This window comes from Peromyscus eremicus, chromosome 6 (genome assembly GCF_949786415.1).
Source record: "Peromyscus eremicus chromosome 6, PerEre_H2_v1, whole genome shotgun sequence".
NCBI lineage: Eukaryota > Metazoa > Chordata > Mammalia > Rodentia > Cricetidae > Peromyscus > Peromyscus eremicus.
Genome location: NC_081421.1, coordinates 69367232 through 69390025, shown reverse-complemented (window position 1 = coordinate 69390025; position 22794 = coordinate 69367232). Strand labels below are relative to the sequence as shown.

Below are 22794 nucleotides of genomic sequence, written 5' to 3'. Positions count from 1 at the left end.
GAGACAGGGTGTCTTTGTGTAACATCTCTGGCTGTCCCGGAACTCACTTTGTAGACCAGGCTGGCCTCGAATTCAGAGATCCACCTAGGATTAAGGGCATCTGCCACTTTGCCTGCCTGAATCTGGACATTTTATTAGTAATGCATGGTGGTGAGTTATGAATCTGTGTCTTCTCTGTCTACCTGTAAGGAGAGCTGTCAACCTCCGTCTCCTTAAATAACTGTGTTTCCTTTCCTTTCCTGTGTACCAGCATCAGCCATGGGAAAGGAAAGTGTCCACGGAGGCACACTTAACCAGAAAACGTGTGGGTTCCCATGAGTGACGAGGTCTGATGAGTAAGCAGCCCTTCCCCATCTACCTAGCAAATGTCTTCTTCACCACCACCACCCCGACTATGATCAAGATGCCACCAGACTATATGGACAGAAACCAGCTTTCTTACCTGTTTTCTAGTGTCATGATTTCTGTTTGCCCAAAAGGTCTTTTGTACGTTAACCGCTGCACATAACCAACCTTTAGCTGGCATCCTAATTGCAACCCAGTTATGATCCATATGATACTTTGAAACTGGGAAGAGAGGACATGCCAAATGTGGCTTCACTTTTTCTTAGCAATTAAAGGGATACTGATTACAAAAATCAGCTATATTAGGCAAGGTCTGAGCTGTACAATCTCTAGTGTGATCCACGTCTTTTTCAGCCTTTGAGCATTTGCTTGGCTCGCTCTTCCTGTGGCAGGCACTACCGGGAGGGAAAAGGGCATGGGTCTCCACTGCCCTCCGCTCTCATCCCCTCCCTTTGCACATGGGGTGTCTGGGTTACTTCCATTCACTTTAGTGCCTCGTTTATTTAACACGATTAATATCCCTTTTGTTATGAGGGGCTGCGGTGGTTGCACTTGAGACAGGCCCTTTGTGGAGTCTCAGCTGTAACGGCACTTCCTCCCGTGGCCTCAGTGACCCTTATGACGGCATCCCTAGGGCCACAGCAGCTCAGAAGGGCTTTTTGCCCTGTCTTTTTCTTGGTTCACCGGCCCTACTCTAATGAAATTGTAAAAGGTAGCACTGCCCCCCCCCCCAAAGCATCTGGAATGTGTCCAGCTTATTCTTTACAGGACCAACCTTTATTTATGGGTAAGGTTTTTATATAAAAGTTCCATTATTGTGGACTGGGACCGGACTAAGACTGGCTTCTGATGACTTATTTTTATATATGTTGCACCATGTAGTTAAAATGAATTGGCTGTTGTGTCATGGATTCTAACGGATTCTAACCAGCCTATAAAGATTTAATTTTTAAGATTTATTTGATTTTAAATTATGCACATGTCTGTGTGAGGGGATGTGTGTGAGTGCAGGTGCTCATCAGTCACGGGTGCTGAGAATTGAACGTTCGCCCTCTCCAAGAACAGGATATGCTCTTAACCACTGAACCATCTCCCTAGCTTTTTTCTCTCTCTCTTGAGACAGAGTCTTTCTATTCTATGTAGCCCTGGCTGCCCTAGAATTCCCTGTGTAGACCAGGCTAGCCTCAAACTCAGAGATCCTCCTACTGGGATTAAAAGGACACACCACCCGTCTTGGCCATTTTTTGTTAGTTTGTTTAGAATTGCATTACTTTAGGGACATTCTCGTATTCGCTTCTCTTGTTAGAACATTGTATGTATATAATGCACAAAATTTTAAAAAACAAATCTTTTTTTTCATTTTAAAAGACATCTTTAAATTTAGTTTATTTGTTTGTTTATTGTGAGTACGTGAGTGCTGTGAAGAGGGAGTAGACATCAGAGAACAACCCACAAGAATTGGCTCCCTCGGTCTGCCCTGTTGGTCCCAGGGGTGGAACTCAGCAGTCTGGATGGCAAGCGCCTCTACTCACAGAGCCATCTGCCCGTCCCCAGCTTAGTTTTTCTCTTTTCTCTTTTTAAAGTTTTGTTTTGTTTTGTTTTTGAACATAAAAACAGGTTATAATTTAAAAGTACATGGTTATTTTAAACAGTAAAATATTTTCTCTGTAGAAAATAGTGTGATAACACTTCTCAATAAGCCCTTTTAAGCCAAGTGATAGCTGAATTATACATATAAATATTGATTAGATTCTGGGATGTAGAATAAACCTAACTTCATCTGTTCAGAGAGCTATGTTTTACTTACGTTATGTAAGTGAGATTCCTATTTATCTTCCCTTTCACTATTTGATTTACAGCAGACATTTTTCTATAGGCTAATCCATAGTCTAAAAAGATTTTAGCCTCCCCTCCTGAAAGTACAGCCAACATTTTCTTTCATCAGCTTGATACAGTACAAACTCTTATCCTTTTTTTTTTTTTTTTTACAGTATTCCTTTTTGGCTTTTCAGCTTTTCTTTTAATACTTATTTATTCTTATTTTATGTATATTGATATTTTGCCTGTATGAGGGTGTCAGGTCTTGGAGTTACAGACAGTTGTGAGTTGCCATGTGGGTGCTGGGGATTGAACCTGGGTCCTCTGGGAGAGCAGTCAGTGCTCTTAACCACTGAGCCATCTCTTCAGCTCCAAATTCTTATCATAATAGAGAAATGTTTCACTAAAGCTTGCCCAGTGATTGGGTAAAACCAAAACTTATAAGCCACAGTCATCCTAGGGTCCCCCCTGCTATGTAGCCTCCCTGGTTCTGTGGGTTGCAATCTGATTATTCTTTGCTTTATATCTAGTATCCACTTATGAGTGAGTACATACCATGTTTGTCCTTCTGAATCTGGGTTACCTCACTCAGGATGATATTTTCTAGTTCCATCCATTTTCCTGCAAATTTCATGCTGTCGTTGTTTTTCTCTGCTGAGTAGTACTCCATTGTGTATATGTACCACATTTTCTTAATCCATTCTTCAGATGACGGGCATCTAGGTTGTTTCCAGGTTCTGGCTATTACGAATAATGCTGCTATGAACATAGTTGAGCATGTATCTTTGTGGTATGATTGAGCATTCCTTGGATATATGCCCAAGAGTGGTATGGCTGGGTCTTGAGGTAGATCGATTCCCATTTTTGGGAGAAACCGCCATACTGATTTCCACAGTGGTTGTACAAGTTTGCATTCCCACCAACAGTGGAGGAGTGTTCCCTTTGCTCTGCATCCTCTCCAACATAGACTGTCATTAGTGTTTTTGATCTTAGCCATTCTGACAGGTGTAAGGTGGTATCTCAGAGTCGTTTTGATTTGCATTTCTCTGATGACTAGAGATGTTGAGCATTTCCTTAAATGTCTTTCAACCATTTGAGATTCTTCTTTTGAGACTTCTTTGTTTAGCTCTATAGTCCACTTTTTAATTGGATTGTTCAGTATTTTGATGTCTAGTTTCTTGAGTTCTTCATATACTTTGGAGATTGGTCCTCTGTCATATGTGGGGTTGGTGAAGGTCTTTTCCCATTCTGTAGGCTGGTTTTTTGTCTTATTGACTATGTCTTTTGTCCTACAAAAGCTTTTCAGTTTCAAGAGGTCCCATTTATTAATTGTTGCTCTCAGTGTCTGTGCTACTGGTGTTATATTTAGGAAGTGATCTCCTGTGCCAATGCATTCAAGTGAACTTCCTACTTTCTCTTCTATCAAGTTCAGTGTAACTGGATTTATGTTGAGGTCTTTGATCCACTTGGATTTGAGTTTTGTGCATGATGACAGATATGGATCTATTTGCAATCTTTTATATGTTGACATCCAGTTATGCCAACACCATTTGTTGAAGATACTTTCTTTTTTCCATTGTATAGTTTTGGCTTCTTTGTCAAAAATCAGGTGTTCATATGTGCATGGATTAATGTCAGGGTCTTCAATTCAATTCCATTGGTCTGTATGTTGGTTTTTATACCAGTACCAAGCTGTTTTTATTCCTATAGCTTTATAGTAGAGCTTGAGGTCAGGGATGGTGATGCCTCCAGAGGTTGCTTTATTGTACAGGATTCTTTTAGTTATCCTGGGTCTTTTGTTTAAAAAACAAATCTTGCTGCTAATTAGTCCATTTCTTCCTCTGTACAATTGTTGCATCTGGCACACAGTCTAACTTACCTGATAAGCATCTGGCACACAGTCTAACTTACCTGATAAGCATCTGGCACATAGTCTAACTTACCTGATAAACGCACATTTTAAGAAATGTATTCATGGTCAGGTGTAGTAGTACACAGCAATTGGGAGGCAAAGGCAGGGGGATCTCTAGGTTTGAGGCCACCCTGGTCTGTAGAGTGAGTTCCAGGACAGCCAGAGCTATACAGAGAAATCCTGTCTCCAGAAACCAAAACAAAAACCAAAAGGAAAACAGCATCACTGTGTCTGTGTATGAATGGATGTTGCAAGTGTGTGCAGGTGTCAGTGGAGGCAGAGGAAGGGGTCATATTCCCTGAAGCTGGGTTAGAGGTGGTTGTGAGCAGCCTGGCATAGGTACTGAGAGGTGAATTCTGCTCCTCTGGAAGAGCAGCAAGTGCTTTTAATGCCTGAGCCATCTCGACAGCCCCTGATTTAACATGCATTTCCAAAATGCCATAATTAGCCAGGCGTGGGGGTGCATGCCTTTAATTACAGCACTTGGATCTTGGTGAATTCCAGGCCAGCCTGATCTACATAGTGAGTTCCAGGCCAGGGCTATGTGGTAAGACATCATCTTAAAAAACAAACAAACAAACAAACAAACAAACAAAACTATTAAATATTTTGTTTACATACAGATGAAATAAATTTTATTCCAATCAAATTTTTAAAATATTCTATAATATTTTAATGATTTTTAAATAATATTATAATGAAAACATTTTTTCTTTTTAAAAATTAAATAACAAAGGAGGGGGAAAACTAATTATTCTTTGCTGAGATCTGAAGTTCTCCGCTATTCTGGGGCCAACTCCAAGTACTACTATTTTTTTTCTTTTTATTATTGGGGGGGATATGCATGTTTGTGTGTGGGGGTGTATGGTGTGCACTTTTGTGTGTGTTTGTGTGTGTGTCCAAAGTTTACCACAGGTTTACAAGGTCTGCCTCGATTGCTCCCAGCCACCAAACCTGTCCGTATTTACGCAGGCTCCAGAGATCTGAACCCTTAACCTCATGCTTACAAGACAAGCACTTTCTCTCCTGCGCTATTTATCTCCTGAGCTCTTTTGTTTTTTGAAAAAGTCTTTATTCCCGCCACTGGAGAGGCTAGCCTGGGCAATTTGGTGAGACTCTTATCTCAAAATAAGAAGTAACAAGAGAAGCCGGAAGTTGGTCGCGCACGACTTTAATCCCAGCATTCTGGAGGCAGAGGCAGGCGGATCTCTGTGAGTTTGAGGCCAGCCTGGGCTACAGAGTGAGTTCTAGGAAAGGCGCCAAAGCTACACAGAGAAACCTTGTCTGGAAAAGAAGAAGAAGAAAGAAGAAGAAGAAGAAGAAGAAGAAGAAGAAGAAGAAGAAGAAGAAGAAGAAGAAGAAGAAGAAGAAGAAGAAGAAACAAGAGAGCTGAAGCTAACACTCAGTATTTAAGCCCTTGGCCATCACACAAGGCCCCTGGGTTCAGTTCCCAAAATCGAAAAAATGAAAACAAAACCGGAGTAAATCGGGCCAGGCGTGCTGATACACAGCTATAACCGCAGCGCTCAGGAAGCATGCGCAGAAGAATCTGGAGTTGAAGGCCGATCTGAGCTACTCAGTGAGAGCCTCGTCTGAGAAAGGGAGAAAATATAAAAACAGTAACAACAACAAACAACGGAAGAAGGGAATGGGATCGACATGGAGTGTGCGCTCAGTGTTAGAGTGTTTGCCCAGCGTGTGCGAGGTCCTAACTTTGGTTCCCGAACTGAGAGGGGCAGGTGGAGCAGAGGGAGAGAGAAATCAGGAGCGAAAAGTCAATCTTTGTAATGTGCTTCCTTTCAGCATTCAATAAAAGATGTAGATAGAAGAATAAATGAAATAATAAGCCGGGCAGTGGTGGTGCACACCTTTAATCCCAGCATTTGGGAGGCAGAGACAGGCAGATCTTTGAGTTCAAGGCCAGACTGGTCTAGAGTGAGCTCCAGAACAGCCAGGCCTGAACAGAGAAACCCTGTCTGGAAAAATAAATAAATAAAAGGCTGGAGAGATGCTCAGTGATTAAGAGTACTGGATGTTCCTGCAGAGGACCAGGGTTCAATTCCTAGCATCTACAAGTGGATCACAACCATCTCTAACTCCAGTTCCAGAGGATCCAAAACCCTCTTCTGGCCTCCACAGACACTCTATCCACATGTTCCTCTATACACCTACATGGAAAATACTCATAAACATAAAATAAATTAATCTTTAAAAAATAAAATAAAAAAAGTTTCAATCAGGCACCGATTACATACCATTGATGTTTGGGAACTCAAGCAGGAGGATCAAGAATTAAAGGTTAGCCTCAGCTATACAGAGAGTTTGTGTCTAGCCTAGGTTATATGAGGAGAGGGGGCTGGATCTCTCCTTGTCAAAAAGAACTTTGTTAGGGTGTTAGTGCACAAACTTGAATTAGACGGAAGGCAGAGCATAAGGAGGAAGTGGAGAAGACAGGCAGGATGAGGCAGCCAGAACAGGGGGAAGACATCATCACCCTGGGGGGGGGGGGGGCGACAGCCTTTTCCCACAGGTCACAGGTTGCTGCATGTGTCAGGGAGGACCCTCCTTTGACAGCCTATCCTTTGGTGTCACTCTCAGAGAGGGTGCTATGGCGCTGCCCACCTTCAAGTGGCCGCTGTTCTGTTATTATGGGTGATCCGCTCTGGTTAAATCACAATGTTACATCGCCATGCACAGAAAGACTGGTGTAGGTAAAAGAAGTCTCAATGTTCATCATTCCTGCAGCACCCCGGCTCCCTCCCACTTCCGTCCGACGCTATATGGACACTCACACTGTCTAGACACTGGACAAAATCTGCATCCCTTCGAGATTCGGGAGTGTTTTAGGGCAAAGATCATGTCTTACTCACTTGTTCATTTCTAAGTCGTGACTGGTTCCCAGTACCTACAAGTACCTAAAATACGTTTGTGAGGGAATTGTTGCTAAGCTCAGAGAATATGGTGGCCGCAGAGTGAATTGGTGGTTTTAATCTCTACAAAGAACAGCCAACTCACCACATCTGCTCCTGTGGTGGGATGGGGCAGGTGCTCTCAGGGGAAGTCCCGCAGACTACCAGCACCATCTAATCTCACCTAGGGACCTGCTACAAATGTAGACTCTGGGGACCAGCAAACCGGCTCAGTGGGAAAGGGTGTTTGCTGTTAAGCCTAAAGACCTGTGTTCAACCCCCAAACACACACGTTAGAACTAATTTCCACAAGTTGTCCTCTGACCTCTACATGTGTGCCCACACACGTACACAAAAATAAGTAAATGTAAAAATAAAGTCAATCTCTAGACATATACCATGGCATGAGTGTGCACATGCACACCCACACCAAATAAATAAATAAATAAATAAATAAATAAATAAATAAATAAATAAATAAATGTAAAAAGAAATGCAAACGTCTGGACTTACAGAACTGAGATAGGCCAGGTGTGGTGGCACACACCTTTAATCCCAGCACTTGGGAGGCAGAGGCAGGTGAATCTCTGTGAGTCCAAGGCTGGCCTGGTCTGCACAGTGAGTTTCAGGACAGCCAGGGTTATGTAGAGATAACCCGTCTTAAACAAACAAACAAGCAAACAAACAAGCTATGAGGATGCAGGCTGGAAATCTGTGTTAACAAGCTTTCCAGGTGACTCCAATGCTCACCAATGTTTGTGAGCCAGTGGTGCTGAGGAATGCTCATGGAGGTCTGGACTCTCTTGCTGATTTAGCCCCGCAGCTTTCTCATCAAACACAGCTGAATCCCTAAATCCCTCAAAATTCATTCTCCACTGAGCATAACAAGGAGTTTGGATGGATGCCCAAGGGCCCTGCTGGTCTAAAGGTCTGTGAAACGGCAGAGGTGGAACAACAGCCAATACTGTTCCACAGACGAGATAGATTCATTCATTTAATCCACAAGCATTCATAAACCTAGCGGTGTTCTGTGCATGTAATCAATTCATGACAGAAAATTACTTTTTAATTAAAAGAGAAAAAAACCTGCAGAGGAGATGGCTCAGCAGTTAAGAGCACTGGCTGCTCTTCTAGAGGACCCGAGTTCAATTCCCAGCACCCACGTGGCAGCTCACAACTGTCAGTAACTCCTGTTCCAGGGGATCCTACACCCTCACACAGACATACATGCAGGTAAAACATCAATGTACATAAAATACAAATAAATTACACACACACATCTGCAATATTTCTGACGACAAATTTACCGAAAACTGTAATTTGTAAACACTTCTGTGTTTGCAGAAGGCAAGCATGTAATACTAAATGTGATTTTATTACCTATAAAATTAGAATGTTTGTACCTCCATTATATCATCTCAGCAACAACGTTGTTAGCGTTTCTTTTTGTTTGTTTTTGTTATTAGCTTTTCTAGAAAATCTAATTTCATCTAATCTGTCTCCTCAATTGTTGTTTTAACCTAACTCCATCCTTTACTGAACCTTGTACCCTACCACGCAAACTCAGGGCACTGAGAGGGTTTGCCACAGGAGCATTCTAAAGCAGTGAGTTTAAATATCCAAGTTAAGAACTTTTAAGAAAAGACAAACAGTTGTGATCTGACATTCACGTCTCACTGCCTCGCAAGGACAGGAGATGGCGCCATACGGCAGTGGAATGTCTCGGGTTTGGTGGGCTTTGGGCCAGGTGCAGGGTGAGCAGAGGGCTTGGGAGCGAGAAGGGAAAAACCCAAACAAAGACTCGGGAGTTTGAGGAGAAACTACCTGGAGGAGGTCGAATAACTCAGTCACCTTTCTCCTCTTTTCCTTCCCCCTTTTCACATATTTCCTTTGCACCTACTCCAAATCAACGCAGCTAGAAAGCAATGTGTTCACAGTAACGCCAAAGAGCCAAACAAAAAGTCAAGTCGGAGGAGGGCAGTTCTTTCTCCCTCTCCTAGAAACCAGCCTTTGTTCCTTTGGGGGAATCGGAACTCCGGGACGGGCTGCTTGCTCGGGGAGCCCAAGTGTTGACTAGGAGCTAAGATTTCTCTTATGAAGCAACGTTCAATCGTGTAGGCAAAGTCCCCAAACGTCCAGCACCGACTGCTGTCCAGAAGGAATCCCACATTTTAAAATTTAAAAATTCATAGGTAAGCCAGGAGGTGGCGCCAGGCGAGACGCACTTCCTGCCCGGGAAGCTGAATCTCGGTCGCTGATGCTCCAGGGGAGCTCCGGCCTGACCCGGTCATTCTCTCCCAACTCCTTCTTTCCTACCTTGTGAAATATGTATCTGCTCTCCCTCCCCCACCCCACCTCCTATAACTTCCCCGATTCCAAAGACGTCTTAACTTACATTTTACATCTTTTATTCTTCCTAGATGGGATGGATGGAGCTTTGGAACGATTTCAAGACGGAAACTTTTCTATAGGGGATGAAGAATTCGCAAAGCGATGAAAGTATAAAAAAGGTTACATAAAACAAAACAAAACAAAAAATCAGGCTTGCTCGGAAGCTTAGTCACGGGACAGAAAAGCGCTCGGAGCTCCTGTCTCCGCAGGAGTGATGACCCAGCACATGCATTATTCTGTTCATTTGGCTTTTATCCTGTGCCCTTGTTTGGCTTCGGCTCCCTTTGTTTTGGCTATTTATTGCTACTTGTTAGGAACCAGGAGGGCAGAAGGACCTCACGTAGGTGCATGCCCTAGGCTAGTGAGCGAAGGGTATGGAGGAGACAGAGATTTCACCACCTAGCTTGAAATTATCTGTGGTTTTCACACTCACTAATGAGGGACTTAGGATGTACATTCCGATCGGGATTTCCAGTCCCGTGGGGGAGCGCTCAACAGCTCACATTCCTGAGACGCCACGCAGCCTCCATGCTCCACTGGCTAACTCCACGGTGGCAGGTCTCACTCGGTCCCATTGGACCTGCAGCGACCCTTTGTCGGGTGGGCGGGAAGCCCCCCGGACCCCCTCGCCCCGCTGGTCACATGGCCTCTCTCTGGCCCCTCCCCTCTCTTTCTCTGGAGTCCGCCTTTTTCTCATGGTGACAGTAATTGTTTCCACAGTCACCCATCGCCCCTCCTGTCCAGGCCTCTCTGCTAGGGGTCAGTGTCCTCTTCAGTGACAAAAGGCGCCCTAGATCTGGGCTCCCCGGGGAGGGAGGTGGCTGGGTCTGGTAGTTAGAATGCTGTCTCTCCCTGGTGCTGTGACAACCCCTCCCCCGCTGTGCACACAAATGGGCTTTATACGGCAAACAAAACCGCACCCCCACCCCAGGCCACACAGGCACGTGGACCTAAGGAAGGGGGTGGGTAGTGACAGGCACCAGAGAAAGACAGCCGGGAAGACAAATTCCCCTCGCCCCACTTCTTGGTCTCCACAATCCAGATTTTAAACATTGACTTTCCACTCCCTACCAGCGCCCTGAGCCCCCAACTTCTGTTCTTCTATCTCCCAAGTCTGAATCCTTTCTAGTCCCAACCAGCTCAACTTCTCTTGGGTTTGGAAACAGGTTCCCCGCCAGCTGTCCCACACCACCCAGGGATGTGCTCCTTAGGCAGGCGAGGACACATTGTCCTTGGAGAGAGAGGTGCAAAACCCCCCTTCCCCGCCCGAGAGTTCCAGGGGACACCCATCTGAGCGGCAGTGTGAACGGCAAAGGAAGAGCTCCCTCCTGCTGGGCTCCTGAACCAAGGCCAGGGCGCTCCGCGGGGCCATCCTGCATGCCTAATCCGCTATTTAAGGAGCTAGCTGCTCTCCTGCAGCCCAGGTACCACCCCCTCCTCACGTACACCGGTACAGAGCCACCTTAAAAGCCGGAGGCAACTGTGAAGTTGCTGGCCAGTAAGTGGTGTAGTGACTACGGAGGGACAGAGAGCTGAGAGAGGAAGAGAGAGAGAGAGAGAGAGAGAGAGAGAGAGAGAGAGAGAGAGAGAGAGAGATTGATTAATTTATCCTGGGATCCAGAAGTTCGTTCTAACCTGAGGAAAATCAAATCCCTGGAAGCTTGCAGAGACCAGAAGAAAACACGCCAGAAACTCTTCTCTCTCTCCTTCCACACCTCTCTCTCCTAGCTCCCAAATTCCTGGCTCCCCCGTGCACCGCTGTGGAGATAATGTTGCTCTTCACTCTCCTGTTAAAGGTGACTTGGATCCTGGCTGCAGATGGGGGTAGGTACAACTGTGTCTGTGCTAATGTCCACGCCATGTGTACTTAAGTGGGGGAGGAGAGGTGTAAAGGGAAGCCTAGGGGCTGGGGAAAAGGCATGGGGCTGGGGGTGGGGTAGGGGTTAGAGTATGGAGGAGAGGCCTCTGTTCTTTTCCTTTCCCTCTCTAGCCCAGCTCTTACTGCTATTGCTGCGGCAGGGGAGAACTAGCAGGGGCCAGCGTGTGAACGCTCACATGTGTAGGAAACTTGGCCAGCTACAGTTCTCTGCAAAGCTCTTTCCCTACTGCCCTGGTCCCAGGCAGCGCTCCTTTGTTTATGCACTCTGCTGGTTAGGGGGAGCAGGGGTGCCCGCGGAGACCCCGATTCCCAGCTGATCAGATGATAATCCCACTACCTGCCAAGGGGTCCAGAGAAACTAACCAACTGGTCCATTTCCCTGAAAGTAACACGATGATAGACTGAGTTACTAGCCCTCGGTCACTAGCCCTTTATGTACAGTGTACTTTCAGGAGTGGGAAAGAGAGGGAAAGACTCTCGGGAAACGGTGTTCCTGGAGTCCAGGAATGCTTCAGGCATTCCCACAGCTTTTTTGTTGTTGCTTGTTTGTTTCTTTGTTTTTGAGACAAGGTCTCCTGGAGCCAGAGGGTAGCTCACCATGCAGCTGAGGGTAGACTTGCTTCTGCCTCAGTCTGCATCACTATGCCTGGCGTCTACATTGTTTTTTGTGCTTCCCACGTCACATTCAGTATCCAGCACATAGTAGGTGGAGGGTTTGTTGGAAGAACTAAGCGGGAGGAGTACCTAGAAAGCAAGAGGAGGCAGGAAGCAGATGGGACCAAAGGAACCAAGTGAAAACGGAGAGTCAAAGTTCTCTTTTGAGAAGAAACGGGGAAAGAGGAGAAGTAGATATTAGAATCAGTGCTGAGCATTTAACAGGAAGGGCAGGGCCCCTTCACAAAGCCAGGGAACTCTAGCTGTTGTGGTATCCCACAGAGATAGTGAATGAGTGGATGCCTCCAACCCCATTTGAGCTTTGTTGGGGGGGGGGGAGTGTTGTTTTGTTTTGTTTGAGACAGGGTTTCTCTGTGTAGCCCTGGCTGTCCTGGAACTCACTATGTAGACCAGGCTGGCCTCGAACTCACAGAGATCCATCTGCCTCTGCCTCTGCCTCTGCCTCTGCCTCTGCCTCTGCCTCCTGAGTTAAAGGCGTGCGCCACCATCTCCTCCCACTTAAGCTACACTGCAGAGTCTCTTGAGCTGAGGAATGGGCCAGCTGGACAGACCAAGGATGAGACCTAAAACATCTTACAAGTCTGAGCAGTTAAAGGAATGATAGAGACGCCGGGCATTGTACCACATGCTTGTGATTCCAGCACTCAGGAGGCTGAGGCACAGTTAGTTGTCCCAAGTGTGAGGTCAGCTGGGACCACATGGTGAATACTGGGCCAGTATGGACCACAGAGCAAAACGTTGCCTCAAATAACAAAATAAGTGAAGGACTAATAAAGACGAAAAGGAACTTGGGATTTTTGTCCCCCCCATTTCTAGATTTAAACAGTACAAGCCAATCTACAATTAGATTTCCTTTTCTCCTCAGAGCAGGTTAGCCATGGGGGGTTAGTTAGATCCACAGACCCCCAGATTTTTAGCCAGAGGCAGAACGGCATGAGAGCCTGCATGTGACCAGGCTGGCAGCTCTCCTCTCGACACACAATGCTTCACTTTCATCCCGTCCTTGCCGGCCCGGCTGCCTTGCCCACCCACCACCCTCAACCTAGAATAGACCTTCCCCTGACTCCTGCCTCGCTGTCTGAGAGTGCAGGAGCCGGGTTTCGTGATGGTAGGCAACTTCCCTGTAGAGCTAGTAAGACCAGAAAGGAAGAATGAATCGAAGTCCTGTGTCTCCACTCGTGCGGTGGTGCATCACGGCAAAGGGCTAACAGACCCTCCTGCCATCAGTAGTGCCGCCACACACCGAACGTGTTCCCGTCCTCTTTTGTTCTCTGTCCTTCCCAGCCCTCTGCCCACACCCTTACCCTACCCAACCCCGATCTTCTAAGTGTTACACTGACTGGCTCCAGCTGGAGAAAAGTAAGGGTTGGGCCGCCTGCACATTTGGATCCAGGTTAATTTTAGTCTCTCGGCGTTATCTCTTGCCGTTGCCCCTCCCTCTTTACTCATTAACCCCGGGGCACAGCCTGGCTAGTTATTTTAAATAGGACCCCCGACCTTTCCACCAAGGTGTCCAGTTTCAGGACTTCACTTGGGAAGTGCTGGAGTGGAGGGGGAGAGAGCAGCAAAGGAGGGGGCGCTGGAGGGAGTGGAGAGCGGAGCGGAGGCCCCGGGCACTGCTCCCGCCGGGCACTGCTCCCGCGGCGCTGGCCACAGCCCACACGACTCTCTCTTACAGGTCACCACTGGACATATGAAGGTGAGAGCAGAACTCCAGATGGCCTGGCACGCCTTTCACCCTGGGACCCCCTCACCTGACACGAAGACTTGTCCTGGGGAGGAGGAAGAGCTTCCCTTGAGCTTCACACACTAGCCCCTGTCTTCTGCACGACACCACACAGACACATGCCCTGGGGTTTGCACATGTGGCTGCTAGACCCTGCTCTAACCATTAAATCCCACGTCTGCTGATTCAGCGAAAAGGCCAATGAGTCCGCCGTCAATCTGTGTGGGAATGAAGCAGCCTGGGTGGGGAGAGGCACACTGCGCTCAGCGGCCATTCTTCTGGCTTTCTCCCCAACAGTCCTACCCGCCACCTGTCTGAAACTGGACAGAGCGTGAGGTCAGGAGGAAGAGGCTGGCGGGATACTATGACTCTAGGGACAGTGGAACTCAATCCCTTTGAATGTCTGATTAGTGACCTATCTGCAGTCAAAGCAAGGTCCAGTGTGAGAGTAAGGAGTGAGTGATAGAAAGCATATCTGGACCCCAAGACTACTTGACAGGGCGGTTGTTAGGGTCAGTTGTCCCCCTCAAATTCGACCTCTCCGGGGATTCAGGCTCTCTATTTCCTCTTCCCACCTTCAAGCTCCATTGTTCTCAAACTCCAGGTGATTGAAAGCTACCACTCTCCCACTAACTAGGGTAGCTGGAGAATCACCCCTGCTTCTAGGGAGGCGAGGGGCGCTGCAGCCTAGAGTGCAGTGGGGACTCCCCCCTCACCCAGCCCTGCCCAACTGGGTGGCGAGAGTAGATCTCTACTTCCACTATAACATGTGCAGTATGGGGGGGGGGTTACTAAAGGGTGGCTGGGGCTGTGGGCAGGCCAAACGCCCATGGTAACTTACTCCTCCACCAGGCCCACATGGTCAGGACCACTGGCCAGCCTCTTACCCTGAGTGTGGAGGCAATGCCCAGTCCCCCATCGACATCCAGACAGACAGTGTGATATTTGACCCTGATCTGCCTGCTGTACAGCCCCATGGATATGACCAGCCTGGTACTGAACCTTTGGAGCTACATAACAATGGCCACACAGGTAAAAGACCTTACTACAAGTGACTGCAGGTTCTCGCTCAGATCTTAAAAGAGCTAGAGGAAATAAGACCCCTAATTTGCAAAATCTTAGAATACTCCATTAATTAACACGGACAAATGAGGTTCAGAGCTGGGCAATGGTGGCCCACACCTTTAATCCCAGCACTTGGGAGGTGAAGGCGGAGGCAGACAGATCTCTGTGAGTTCGAGGCCAGCCTGGTCTACAGAGCGAGTTCCAGGACAGCCAGGGCTACACAGAGAAACCCTGTCTCAAAGAGATTCAGGCTCTGCAGGCAAGGTGGGATTGAATGTCTATGATCAAGCTCAGTGTGTAGGAGAGTGCTGTAGTACTGACTGGTCATCAGCAGAGAGGCTACCCTGTCAGAAAAGCCACAGCCTTTAGAGGAGCCAGGCAATTCTGGGAGGAGAAGGAAGAGAAGAGCCAAGTGTCCCAAGTGGTGGCAGGTCGGGGTGGGAACTGTCCACATTCCCCCACCGATCCCACCTTGTTTTCCTCACAGTCCAGCTCTCCTTGCCCCCTACCCTGCACCTGGGGGGACTGCCCCGGAAATACACAGCAGCCCAGCTCCACCTGCACTGGGGTCAGAAAGGATCCCAAGAGGGCTCAGAGCACCAGGTCAACAGCGAAGCCACAGCTGCAGAGGTACCAACTAGGACTCGGGATATAGAGGGCGCCATTCCGTTGATCTTGGAGAAAGGATGGGTCTGAGCCCTTGCAAAGTCAGACTGAGGGGAGAAGGCAAAGCTTTGGGGGCAGAGCCTTGGGTTGGGGGATTGAGGTGGTGACCTAAGTCAAAGCCCTGGGAAGAATGAGGAAGCACCAGGTAACTCGGTCCCCTTCTTCCTCCCCACAGCTTCACGTGGTCCATTATGACTCGGAGTCCTATGGCAGCCTGAGTGAGGCTGCTCAGAAGCCTCAGGGCCTGGCTGTCCTAGGCATCTTAATTGAGGTCAGTCACCCCTAAGCTCTCTCAGGTCTCTCTCCACCGTTTATTTACAATCCTCAGGCCTGTTCTTTGCCGGCCTTTCTGTACTATTTACCCCATGCACTCTTACTCCCAAACACATGCTTCTACCATACACTCCCTTCACAGGTGGGCGAGACTGAGAATCCAGCCTATGAGCACATTCTGAGTCATCTGCATAAAATAAGACACAAAGGTGAGCCCTAAAAACCTGCAGCAAGAATTCAACTGTAGAGAAACCTTCAAAAGTCAACCGAAGAGGCTTTGGGAGCAGCCAGTGGGTTGGCAGTCCATTCTGCCTAGAGGAACCCGGTCCAGGAAGGGTGACCATTGCTCTGTTCTCCCTAGATGATGTAACCTTAGTGCCGCCCTTCAGTGTGAGAGAGCTGCTCCCCCAACAGCTGGAGCAGTTCTTCCGTTACAACGGCTCGCTCACAACCCCCCCCTGCTACCAGAGTGTCCTCTGGACAGTCTTCAACAGAAGGGTCCAGATTTCAATGGGACAGGTGAGTGGTGGGCAGGCGAAGAGCTACTTTAGCTTCAGACCCTTGCCCAGGCCCCAGAGTGACTTCTACACTGCTGCTCCTCAGTTAGAAAAGCTCCAGGAGACGTTGTCCTCTACAGAAGAGGAGGCCCCTGAGCCCCTCATACAGAACTACAGAGTCCCCCAGCCTCTCAACCAGCGGATCGTCTTTGCTTCGTTCACCCAAGGTGACTTGCAGGGCTCAGAAGAGGTGGAAAACTGAGGAACTCAAGGCATGAAACAGTCAAGCCCTGGGCAGGAAAAGGCCAAGGGCGGGTTCTCATACTTTAGACTGGGAACCACTCCTGGCCATGGACGCCCAGGTCATTCTCCAGGTGTGTAAGCAGAGCTCCCAAATGGGAAGATGTTCTGAAACCCCCCTAACCCAAGTTTTCTTCCTCTACAGTGGGACCATTGTATACCACAGGTAAGACAGCCCTGTATGGAAATATGAGGGGTCCTGGTTCCCAGCAAAACTGGAAAGGCTTAGCGCCTGTTACACTGGGCTGACATCTTTATCTCCCCAGGAGAGATGCTGGGTCTAGGCGTGGGAATCCTGGCCGGATGTCTCTGCCTTCTGCTGGCTGTTTATTTCATCGCTCGAAAAATTAGGTGAGGTCCTCCTACTTTCTATCCCTGCAGTCCTTTGCTTTTATTCACTAGTATTCTCAGAGGCTGGGCAGCAGTGGTGCACACCTTTAATCCTAGCATTTGGAGGACAGAGGCAAACGGACCTCTGAATTCAAGGCCAGCCTGGTCTACAGAGTGAGTTCCAGGACAGCCAGAGCTACACAGGGAAACCCTGTCTCAAAAAAACAAGCCAACAAAAAACAAGAACAAAAAAATGCATTCTCAGCCGGGTATGGTAGTGCACACCTTTAATCCCAACACTTGGGAGGCAGAAGCAGAAGGATCTCTGTGAGTTCAAGGCCAGCCTGGTCTACAGAGTGAGTTCCAAGACAGCCAGAGCTACATAGAAAGACACCCTGTCTCAAAAAAAAAATAAATAAAAAATGTCTCTGGAGCTATGGCTCAGCTGGTGGAGTGCTTGCCTAGCATGCACGAAGCCCTGGGTTTGACCCCTAGCACCACATTAAACCTGGCATGCTGGCACACACTTGTAATCCCAATACTCAGAAGGGGAAGGAAGGAGAAAATTTAGGGTCATAATTAGATACTTATTTCCTGTCCAATCTTCACTTGGGACAATAGTCTCTCCCATAAACCACTATTTATCCTTCCAGGAAGAAGAGGCTAGGGAACAGGAAGAGTGTGGTCTTCACCTCAGCACGGGCTGCCACAGAGGCGTAAGCTGTCTCAAGATGCCACGGACGCCTTCCCCTTATACCTGTTAGAGAGCCTCTCTAAGGGGGTGCAAGGACTGAACTACCAGTAGTAGGCAGACACATGCCCTTCTACATACCACCTCCCCACTCATACACCAGAGAAGCAAGGACCCAGCTCTGCAAGGAAGAGCGGAGCCTTTGGCCTTTCAACAACGAAGGTCAGGAGATCCCTGTTTTAATGTTTAGCTATGAAGAAGCGGAGGATAGGCCCTGATATCCCTCCCCTTACACTTTCACGGCCCCTCCCCTAGATACACATCGTGGATTTTTTTTTCCTCTAGGAAAAAAAGCTGCTACTAGGATTTTAGTTATTTTTTTTGCTCAATAATGTTTGAAAACTCAAGTTTCTGACCTTAATTCTGGTCTGTCTTTTGTGCCTTTGTGGGAGAGTTCCTCTGTCTTCTGGGTGGTAGAGACAGACACAGAGAAGAAAACTGGGGGATTAACTCCTTGTATCCTATTCCCAGGGGGAATCTACTTCTGGCAAAAATTAACTCAGTTTCTACACGTTAAACCACCAACCGATGCTTCTGATACTACACCAAAGCTGCCATGGTGAACACCGGTTGCCAGGCCAGGGAGGAGGATGGACAGAGCCACCAGGGGCTAGAAATCTCAATCCATTATCCCCTCTCTTGAAAGCCAAGTTCCCCCACAATTATAAAGTCCTTTTTATTAGTCAAAATCACAATCACTTTGATTAAAAGGATGGGATATCCCACCCTCAGCAGAAAAATGACACGTGATAGAAAACCTCCCCCGCCCACCCACACCCCAATTAAAAACTAGAAAAAATGTCTGCCCTCTTGGCCTGCAATGCCATGGTCGCCTGACTCCTCCAGGGGCGCTGCCATGGAATAGACCAACCCCCATAGCACCCTCCACTTCACCTTGGGGAGAGGAGGGGTGCTGATGGTCACGGACGTTAAAACATGAGTTCCAGTGGTACCAGTTCCCAAACATGCACTTCCTTCCTTTTCCCCAGGGCCTGGGACCAAGGGGAAAGTGGGATAGAAATGAGCCATGATCAGAAGTTTCTGGAGCAAAAGTACAGCCCACAGGAGGTTAGGAAGCTCCCAGTATACCGCCTCCCCCCCACACTTTAAAAAAAAAAAAAAAAAGGCATTTCTGGGGTCATTATCATACCAAAAATGGTTCCTTTCAGACCTGAGAAAAAGACCAAGCTGTCCAGTTTGGGCAGGAGATACTGGAAAACTGAACTCATCTACCATTGGGCCTCCGGTAACTTCGTCACCAGGGCCATGGCTAACCTAGGTCCCTTTTCTTGGCAACCTGCACTGTCCAGAACTGGAGATGGAGAAATACAGGAGGAGGTCGGGAGGGCACCCCAGGCCCAGGGGTCCCCCCCATGCTCCCTCAGTCCTCGGGTGGGATGCGCAGGGCAGAATACACCATCACCCGACTGTCCTCCTGCCGTCGGCCTGCAGAGGGGAAGCGGGGTGAGTCGTGGGCAGGGTGAGAGCGGAGCACTGACACATGGGGAGACCTGGACAAGGGGCTCCCCAGGTGGTGGGGAGAAATACAGATTCAAACCCACCAGTCCCTGACGGGCTGCACCCAGGCTGTTCCTGATAAAGCTTAGAGACTACAGGCCACAAATGGACAACGCCAAACCCGGAAGGTAGCGGGACACATCAGCGAGGAGACGGAGGACGTGGGCAATAGACCCGGGCTAGGGCTGGGTTCAGTCATGGGCAGTGGACAGGCAGATGGGATCTGTCGGGCGATCAGTCCAGGTAGTCAGTCCTTACACGAGAGACTGCGCTGGATACTTCGGAGGGAGCCTCCAGCTGTGATGAACGCCCAGAGCCCCATGGACACAGTGACTACATAGATCGGCAGCAGGCTGGCCTCATACCAAGGGTTCAGGAATGTCTGAGAACGAGGACAGAAAAGAGGTGAGCTTCTCCCCCCACCGAACCCCAACACTCACTTCGTGCCTCTGACCGAATCTCCCCCAGACTTCCCTTCAAAGCACCAACATCTTGTAGCTAAGGGAACTTTGGATTGCAGATTCCCTCAGAGGGTTCAGCTGTTCACCTCAGGCCTCCTGCATTGGTCTGACTAAGCACGTCAGGCTCCTCCCCAGAGCAGGTGGCCTAACTGGTGTGGAGGTGACAGAATGCAGAGACATGCCCCATCCCACTCACCATGAAATGGTTTCTCCCTGACTCAGGCCCCTATCTCCAACTCACCAGTCCTGACGTCAGCAGGTGACTCCCAACTACCAGGCCCAAAGCCCAGTACCGTCTCCTCTCGCAGGCATCAAAGAACACAACTCCCCAAAAGGTGTGGAGCAGGATAATGGCTGCTGTCAGAAAGGCTGCAGGGAGGGAGATGGGGAGGAGATGCGTCCCTGACCTTCTCCCAGCCTCCTGAGATGTTGAGCCAGAGGAGTCTCCCAGGGAAGGTCACTAAATCAGATCGGGGCCAGGGATGGACGGGGCATAAACTCCAGATTAGAAGTGAGCCTTACCTGAAGTCAGGAAGTAATAGGGTGAGTCTCCATGGATCCCAACCACACCTGGCCCAAGTGCATCGGCCAAAATATTGATAACAGAGAAGACACCACTGATGATACCGAAGGACAGACCAGAAACTGGGGGGGAGGGAGGCTCTCGTCAACATCCGAGATCACCACGGCATCCTTACCAGTACCTCCTTCCCCATGCCCAGTGGAAATTCTGCCATACCTACACTCCCTCCAGACCGCCTCTCCTTGGATGTCAAGTATGAAGAAAAACACTTAGCACATGCGGATGTTTAGATTACCCTGAAAGGGAGGAGGGGGGTGTCCGCCCCCTCCTCTGGTCGGTCCCTCTCCCTTGGCTCACCATAGGCCATCTGGCGGATGGAAATGGGTGATCGTCCATCCTCACTCAGCGATGCTAGGCCCTCATCTGCCTTCCTGGGATAAAAGAGAGGAAATATAAGGGAGGGCAGGAATGTTCCCGTCCCTCTAATACCCTCCCTTTAATGCCCCTTACTCCAACCGCTATCCAAGGGCTGGCCCGCTTCCCACTATTCACACCACTGTCCCCTCTCCCTTCCAGACCCCACCTTGCCCTTACTTAAGGAGCTTGTAGTAGGCAAAGCGGAACACTTCCTGTAGAAGCACAGACACAGCAGCACCAAAAATCAGGAGGCCATACTGGAGCCGGGCATCTGATCGGTCTGTCACATGGACCAAGACGAACCAGACCACAGAGGCCAAGAGCAGGGAGACCAGCCAGAAAAAGGCTCTGAGGAAACACAAGGCAATGAGAGAGGCACGGACAGGGGCAGCCAGGGAAGTCAAGGAGGGAACCAGCCAAGGCTGCAGCATGAAAAGTGGAAGTTAGACTTCCGGATGGTCAGGGAGACAGGGACCAAATAGGATAAGTGTCTCCACCAACAGACTCCTCTGTAGGAATCTGCAAGCGGCAGACGGGGAGGAAATCTGGTTAAGAGTCTTCAGTGCGATGAGAGTCGGTGTGCGGGCACGGACGGACAAGCAAGGTATCCATTCCTGGGTCCTCGCCTGGCCGAGGTCAGCACAGCCCCCTCACTAGTCTCGGCCTTGGGCCTTCTCTGACGTTGCCGGGAGGACTACAGGAGGAATCTGTGAAATCCCTGGAAGGCGGAAGCCGACTGCGGAAAAATCGCCTAAACCACGATTTGATCCTGTCCAACCTTTTCCTACCTCTGTCCCCCAACTCAGGCTCCCATGCTCGCCCCAGTTCCTCCAGCTCTTTCTGCATCATTTTTCTCTACGCTTGGCCCCGTCTCCACCACTCGCTACTCACCCCGCGACCAGGATGATCACCCGAAGCGGGTCTCCGGCCACAGTGATCAGGAAAAGGGCGAAGGCTGGGCCGAACGCGACGAAGGTGCATCCGAAAAACACAGCAGCCCCCATGACTGGGCAGCTGGGGGCGGGAGGGAGCCCCGGCCAAGGGAGGCGAGTGGGAGCAGCGCGCCGGGGGGGAGTCCGCGTGGGGCGGCGACGCAACCCCACGAGGGGCGCGGTGCAATGTCACCCCCGGACCCCGGGGAAGGGGAAGGGGGGGCACCGAAACCCCGGACGAAGGTCCGCCCGACCTCCTCTACGGAAGCCGAAGAGGGAACAACCCCCGGTCGCTGCCCCATGGCCACCTCCCATCTAATCCCCACCCCCGGAAGGCCAATGAATACTTGATGGGGCGGAACTGCAGAGGCGGGGTCGTGGCAGCACGGCCTTCTGGGAGTTGTAGTCTCCCCATTTTCCGAACCCTCGACTTGGTGCTGGGAGTGGCTCCAGAACAGTGGGTCGGGACTGGGCCCAATCAGGGCAAGGATTCCTGGGTTCTCTTGTGCCTTGGCGACAGTTTCTTTTCATTACTCTGTGGAGAAGGGTGATAACAACCCTACCTGTTTCTAGAAGAGCTTTGGTGGGGAAAGATCCTGTTTGCATCTAGAGACAAATAAAAAAAGAGCCCAGGATAGGGATTGTACAAAGATAGGGACGGGCATTGTTCTTAACTTGAATTAGAGGAAATGGCCCAGAGAAGCACCCTAAGGAATCAAAGTTGGGCTTAAAAATTGGAGCTCTTTGGCAGGCTCATATAGGAATTATGTGGTACAGTCTCAGTTGAAGACTTCACCTGTATTCTATAATGACAGAATCAGAGAAGCAAGGAGAGAAATGTTAGGAAAAGGTTTAGAAAGAGTCCAGGAGTCAAAACGCAACTAGAGCAACGAGACAGAAGGGAAATGACACCCCTACCCCCACCCCCAGCCGCTTAGTTCCTTTGATGTCATACTTCCTCTATTTATATTCTGAAAAATAAACTTAAGTGGTGTCTTTTCCTCAAGCTGGGGAGGGGGATTTCACATTAGAACAATTTCATCATTTGTATGAGGACAAATTGGTCCTTAGGAGGATGCCTAAGCAAAGGAATCCTACGATGGGATCAGATCTGGAAAATTGTTTTTGAGAGTGTAATCAAAGCAACAACAAACTACAGAAATTGTTTGAAGAAAACCAGGCTTCCCTGGAGTCATTTTTTTTAATTTTCTACATGTGTGCCACTCATACAGAGTATCTTTTACACTTCTTTTTCCGAGTAAATTCTGGGAAGAAACTGAGAAACACGTTCTTGCAAAAAGACACCAGGCACACCTTGCCCCGTGGTTAGGAGGGTTAAGAGGGTGGGAGCATCCTGGCCAGAGTGTCTGCTTCTGAGTTCCGCAGCCTGAGTTAGGGGAAATATG

The 22794-nt window shown here is 48.9% G+C and overlaps 3 protein-coding genes across 3 annotated transcripts in view; 1 reads left to right on the top strand and 2 right to left on the bottom strand.

Annotated features, from left to right (window-relative positions):
• Positions 1 to 9527, bottom strand: part of Anp32e (acidic nuclear phosphoprotein 32 family member E) — a 39887-nt gene extending 30360 nt beyond the window's left edge. The window contains exon 1 of the mRNA XM_059265887.1: positions 9380 to 9527. The gene's annotated coding sequence lies outside the window, so the exon portion shown is untranslated. The remainder of the gene's footprint in view (positions 1 to 9379) is intronic.
• Positions 9528 to 10658: 1131 nt separating this feature from the next.
• Positions 10659 to 17884, top strand: Ca14 (carbonic anhydrase 14). The gene is made up of 11 exons (XM_059265883.1): positions 10659 to 11199; positions 13608 to 13628; positions 14508 to 14687; positions 15208 to 15350; positions 15562 to 15657; positions 15802 to 15868; positions 16021 to 16178; positions 16263 to 16383; positions 16602 to 16622; positions 16723 to 16807; positions 17440 to 17884. The coding sequence occupies exons 1-11, from the start codon at positions 11145 to 11147 to the stop codon at positions 17504 to 17506; spliced, it is 1014 nt and encodes a 337-aa protein (XP_059121866.1). The 5' UTR covers positions 10659 to 11144; the 3' UTR covers positions 17507 to 17884.
• Positions 17052 to 21685, bottom strand: Aph1a (aph-1 homolog A, gamma-secretase subunit). Its single transcript, XM_059265884.1, has 7 exons — positions 21348 to 21685; positions 20634 to 20804; positions 20397 to 20470; positions 20039 to 20161; positions 19758 to 19885; positions 19314 to 19437; positions 17052 to 18983 (listed from the first exon to the last, which is right to left on the bottom strand). Exons 1-7 carry the CDS (start codon positions 21458 to 21460, stop codon positions 18919 to 18921), a joined length of 798 nt encoding a protein of 265 aa, XP_059121867.1. The 5' UTR covers positions 21461 to 21685; the 3' UTR covers positions 17052 to 18918.
• Between the last annotated feature and the right edge of the window lie 1109 nt (positions 21686 to 22794).

What these genes read in the sequence shown, in the direction of transcription:
- Ca14 (XM_059265883.1), top strand. Translation starts at nt 11,145, where the DNA reads ATGTTGCTCTTCACTCTCCTGTTAAAGGTGACTTGGATCCTGGCTGCA. An exon ending in GATCCTGGCTGCAGATGGGG is followed by an intron (nt 11,200 to 13,607) that starts GTAGGTACAACT and finishes TCTCTCTTACAG; the next exon opens with GTCACCACTGGACATATGAA. An exon ending in GCGAAGCCACAGCTGCAGAG is followed by an intron (nt 15,351 to 15,561) that starts GTACCAACTAGG and finishes TCCTCCCCACAG; the next exon opens with CTTCACGTGGTCCATTATGA.
- Aph1a (XM_059265884.1), bottom strand. Translation starts at nt 21,460, where the DNA reads ATGGGGGCTGCTGTGTTTTTCGGATGCACCTTCGTCGCGTTCGGCCCA. An exon ending in CATCCGCCAGATGGCCTATG is followed by an intron (nt 20,162 to 20,396) that starts GTGAGCCAAGGG and finishes CCTCCCCCCCAG; the next exon opens with TTTCTGGTCTGTCCTTCGGT. An exon ending in CTATTACTTCCTGACTTCAG is followed by an intron (nt 19,886 to 20,038) that starts GTAAGGCTCACT and finishes CCCTCCCTGCAG; the next exon opens with CCTTTCTGACAGCAGCCATT.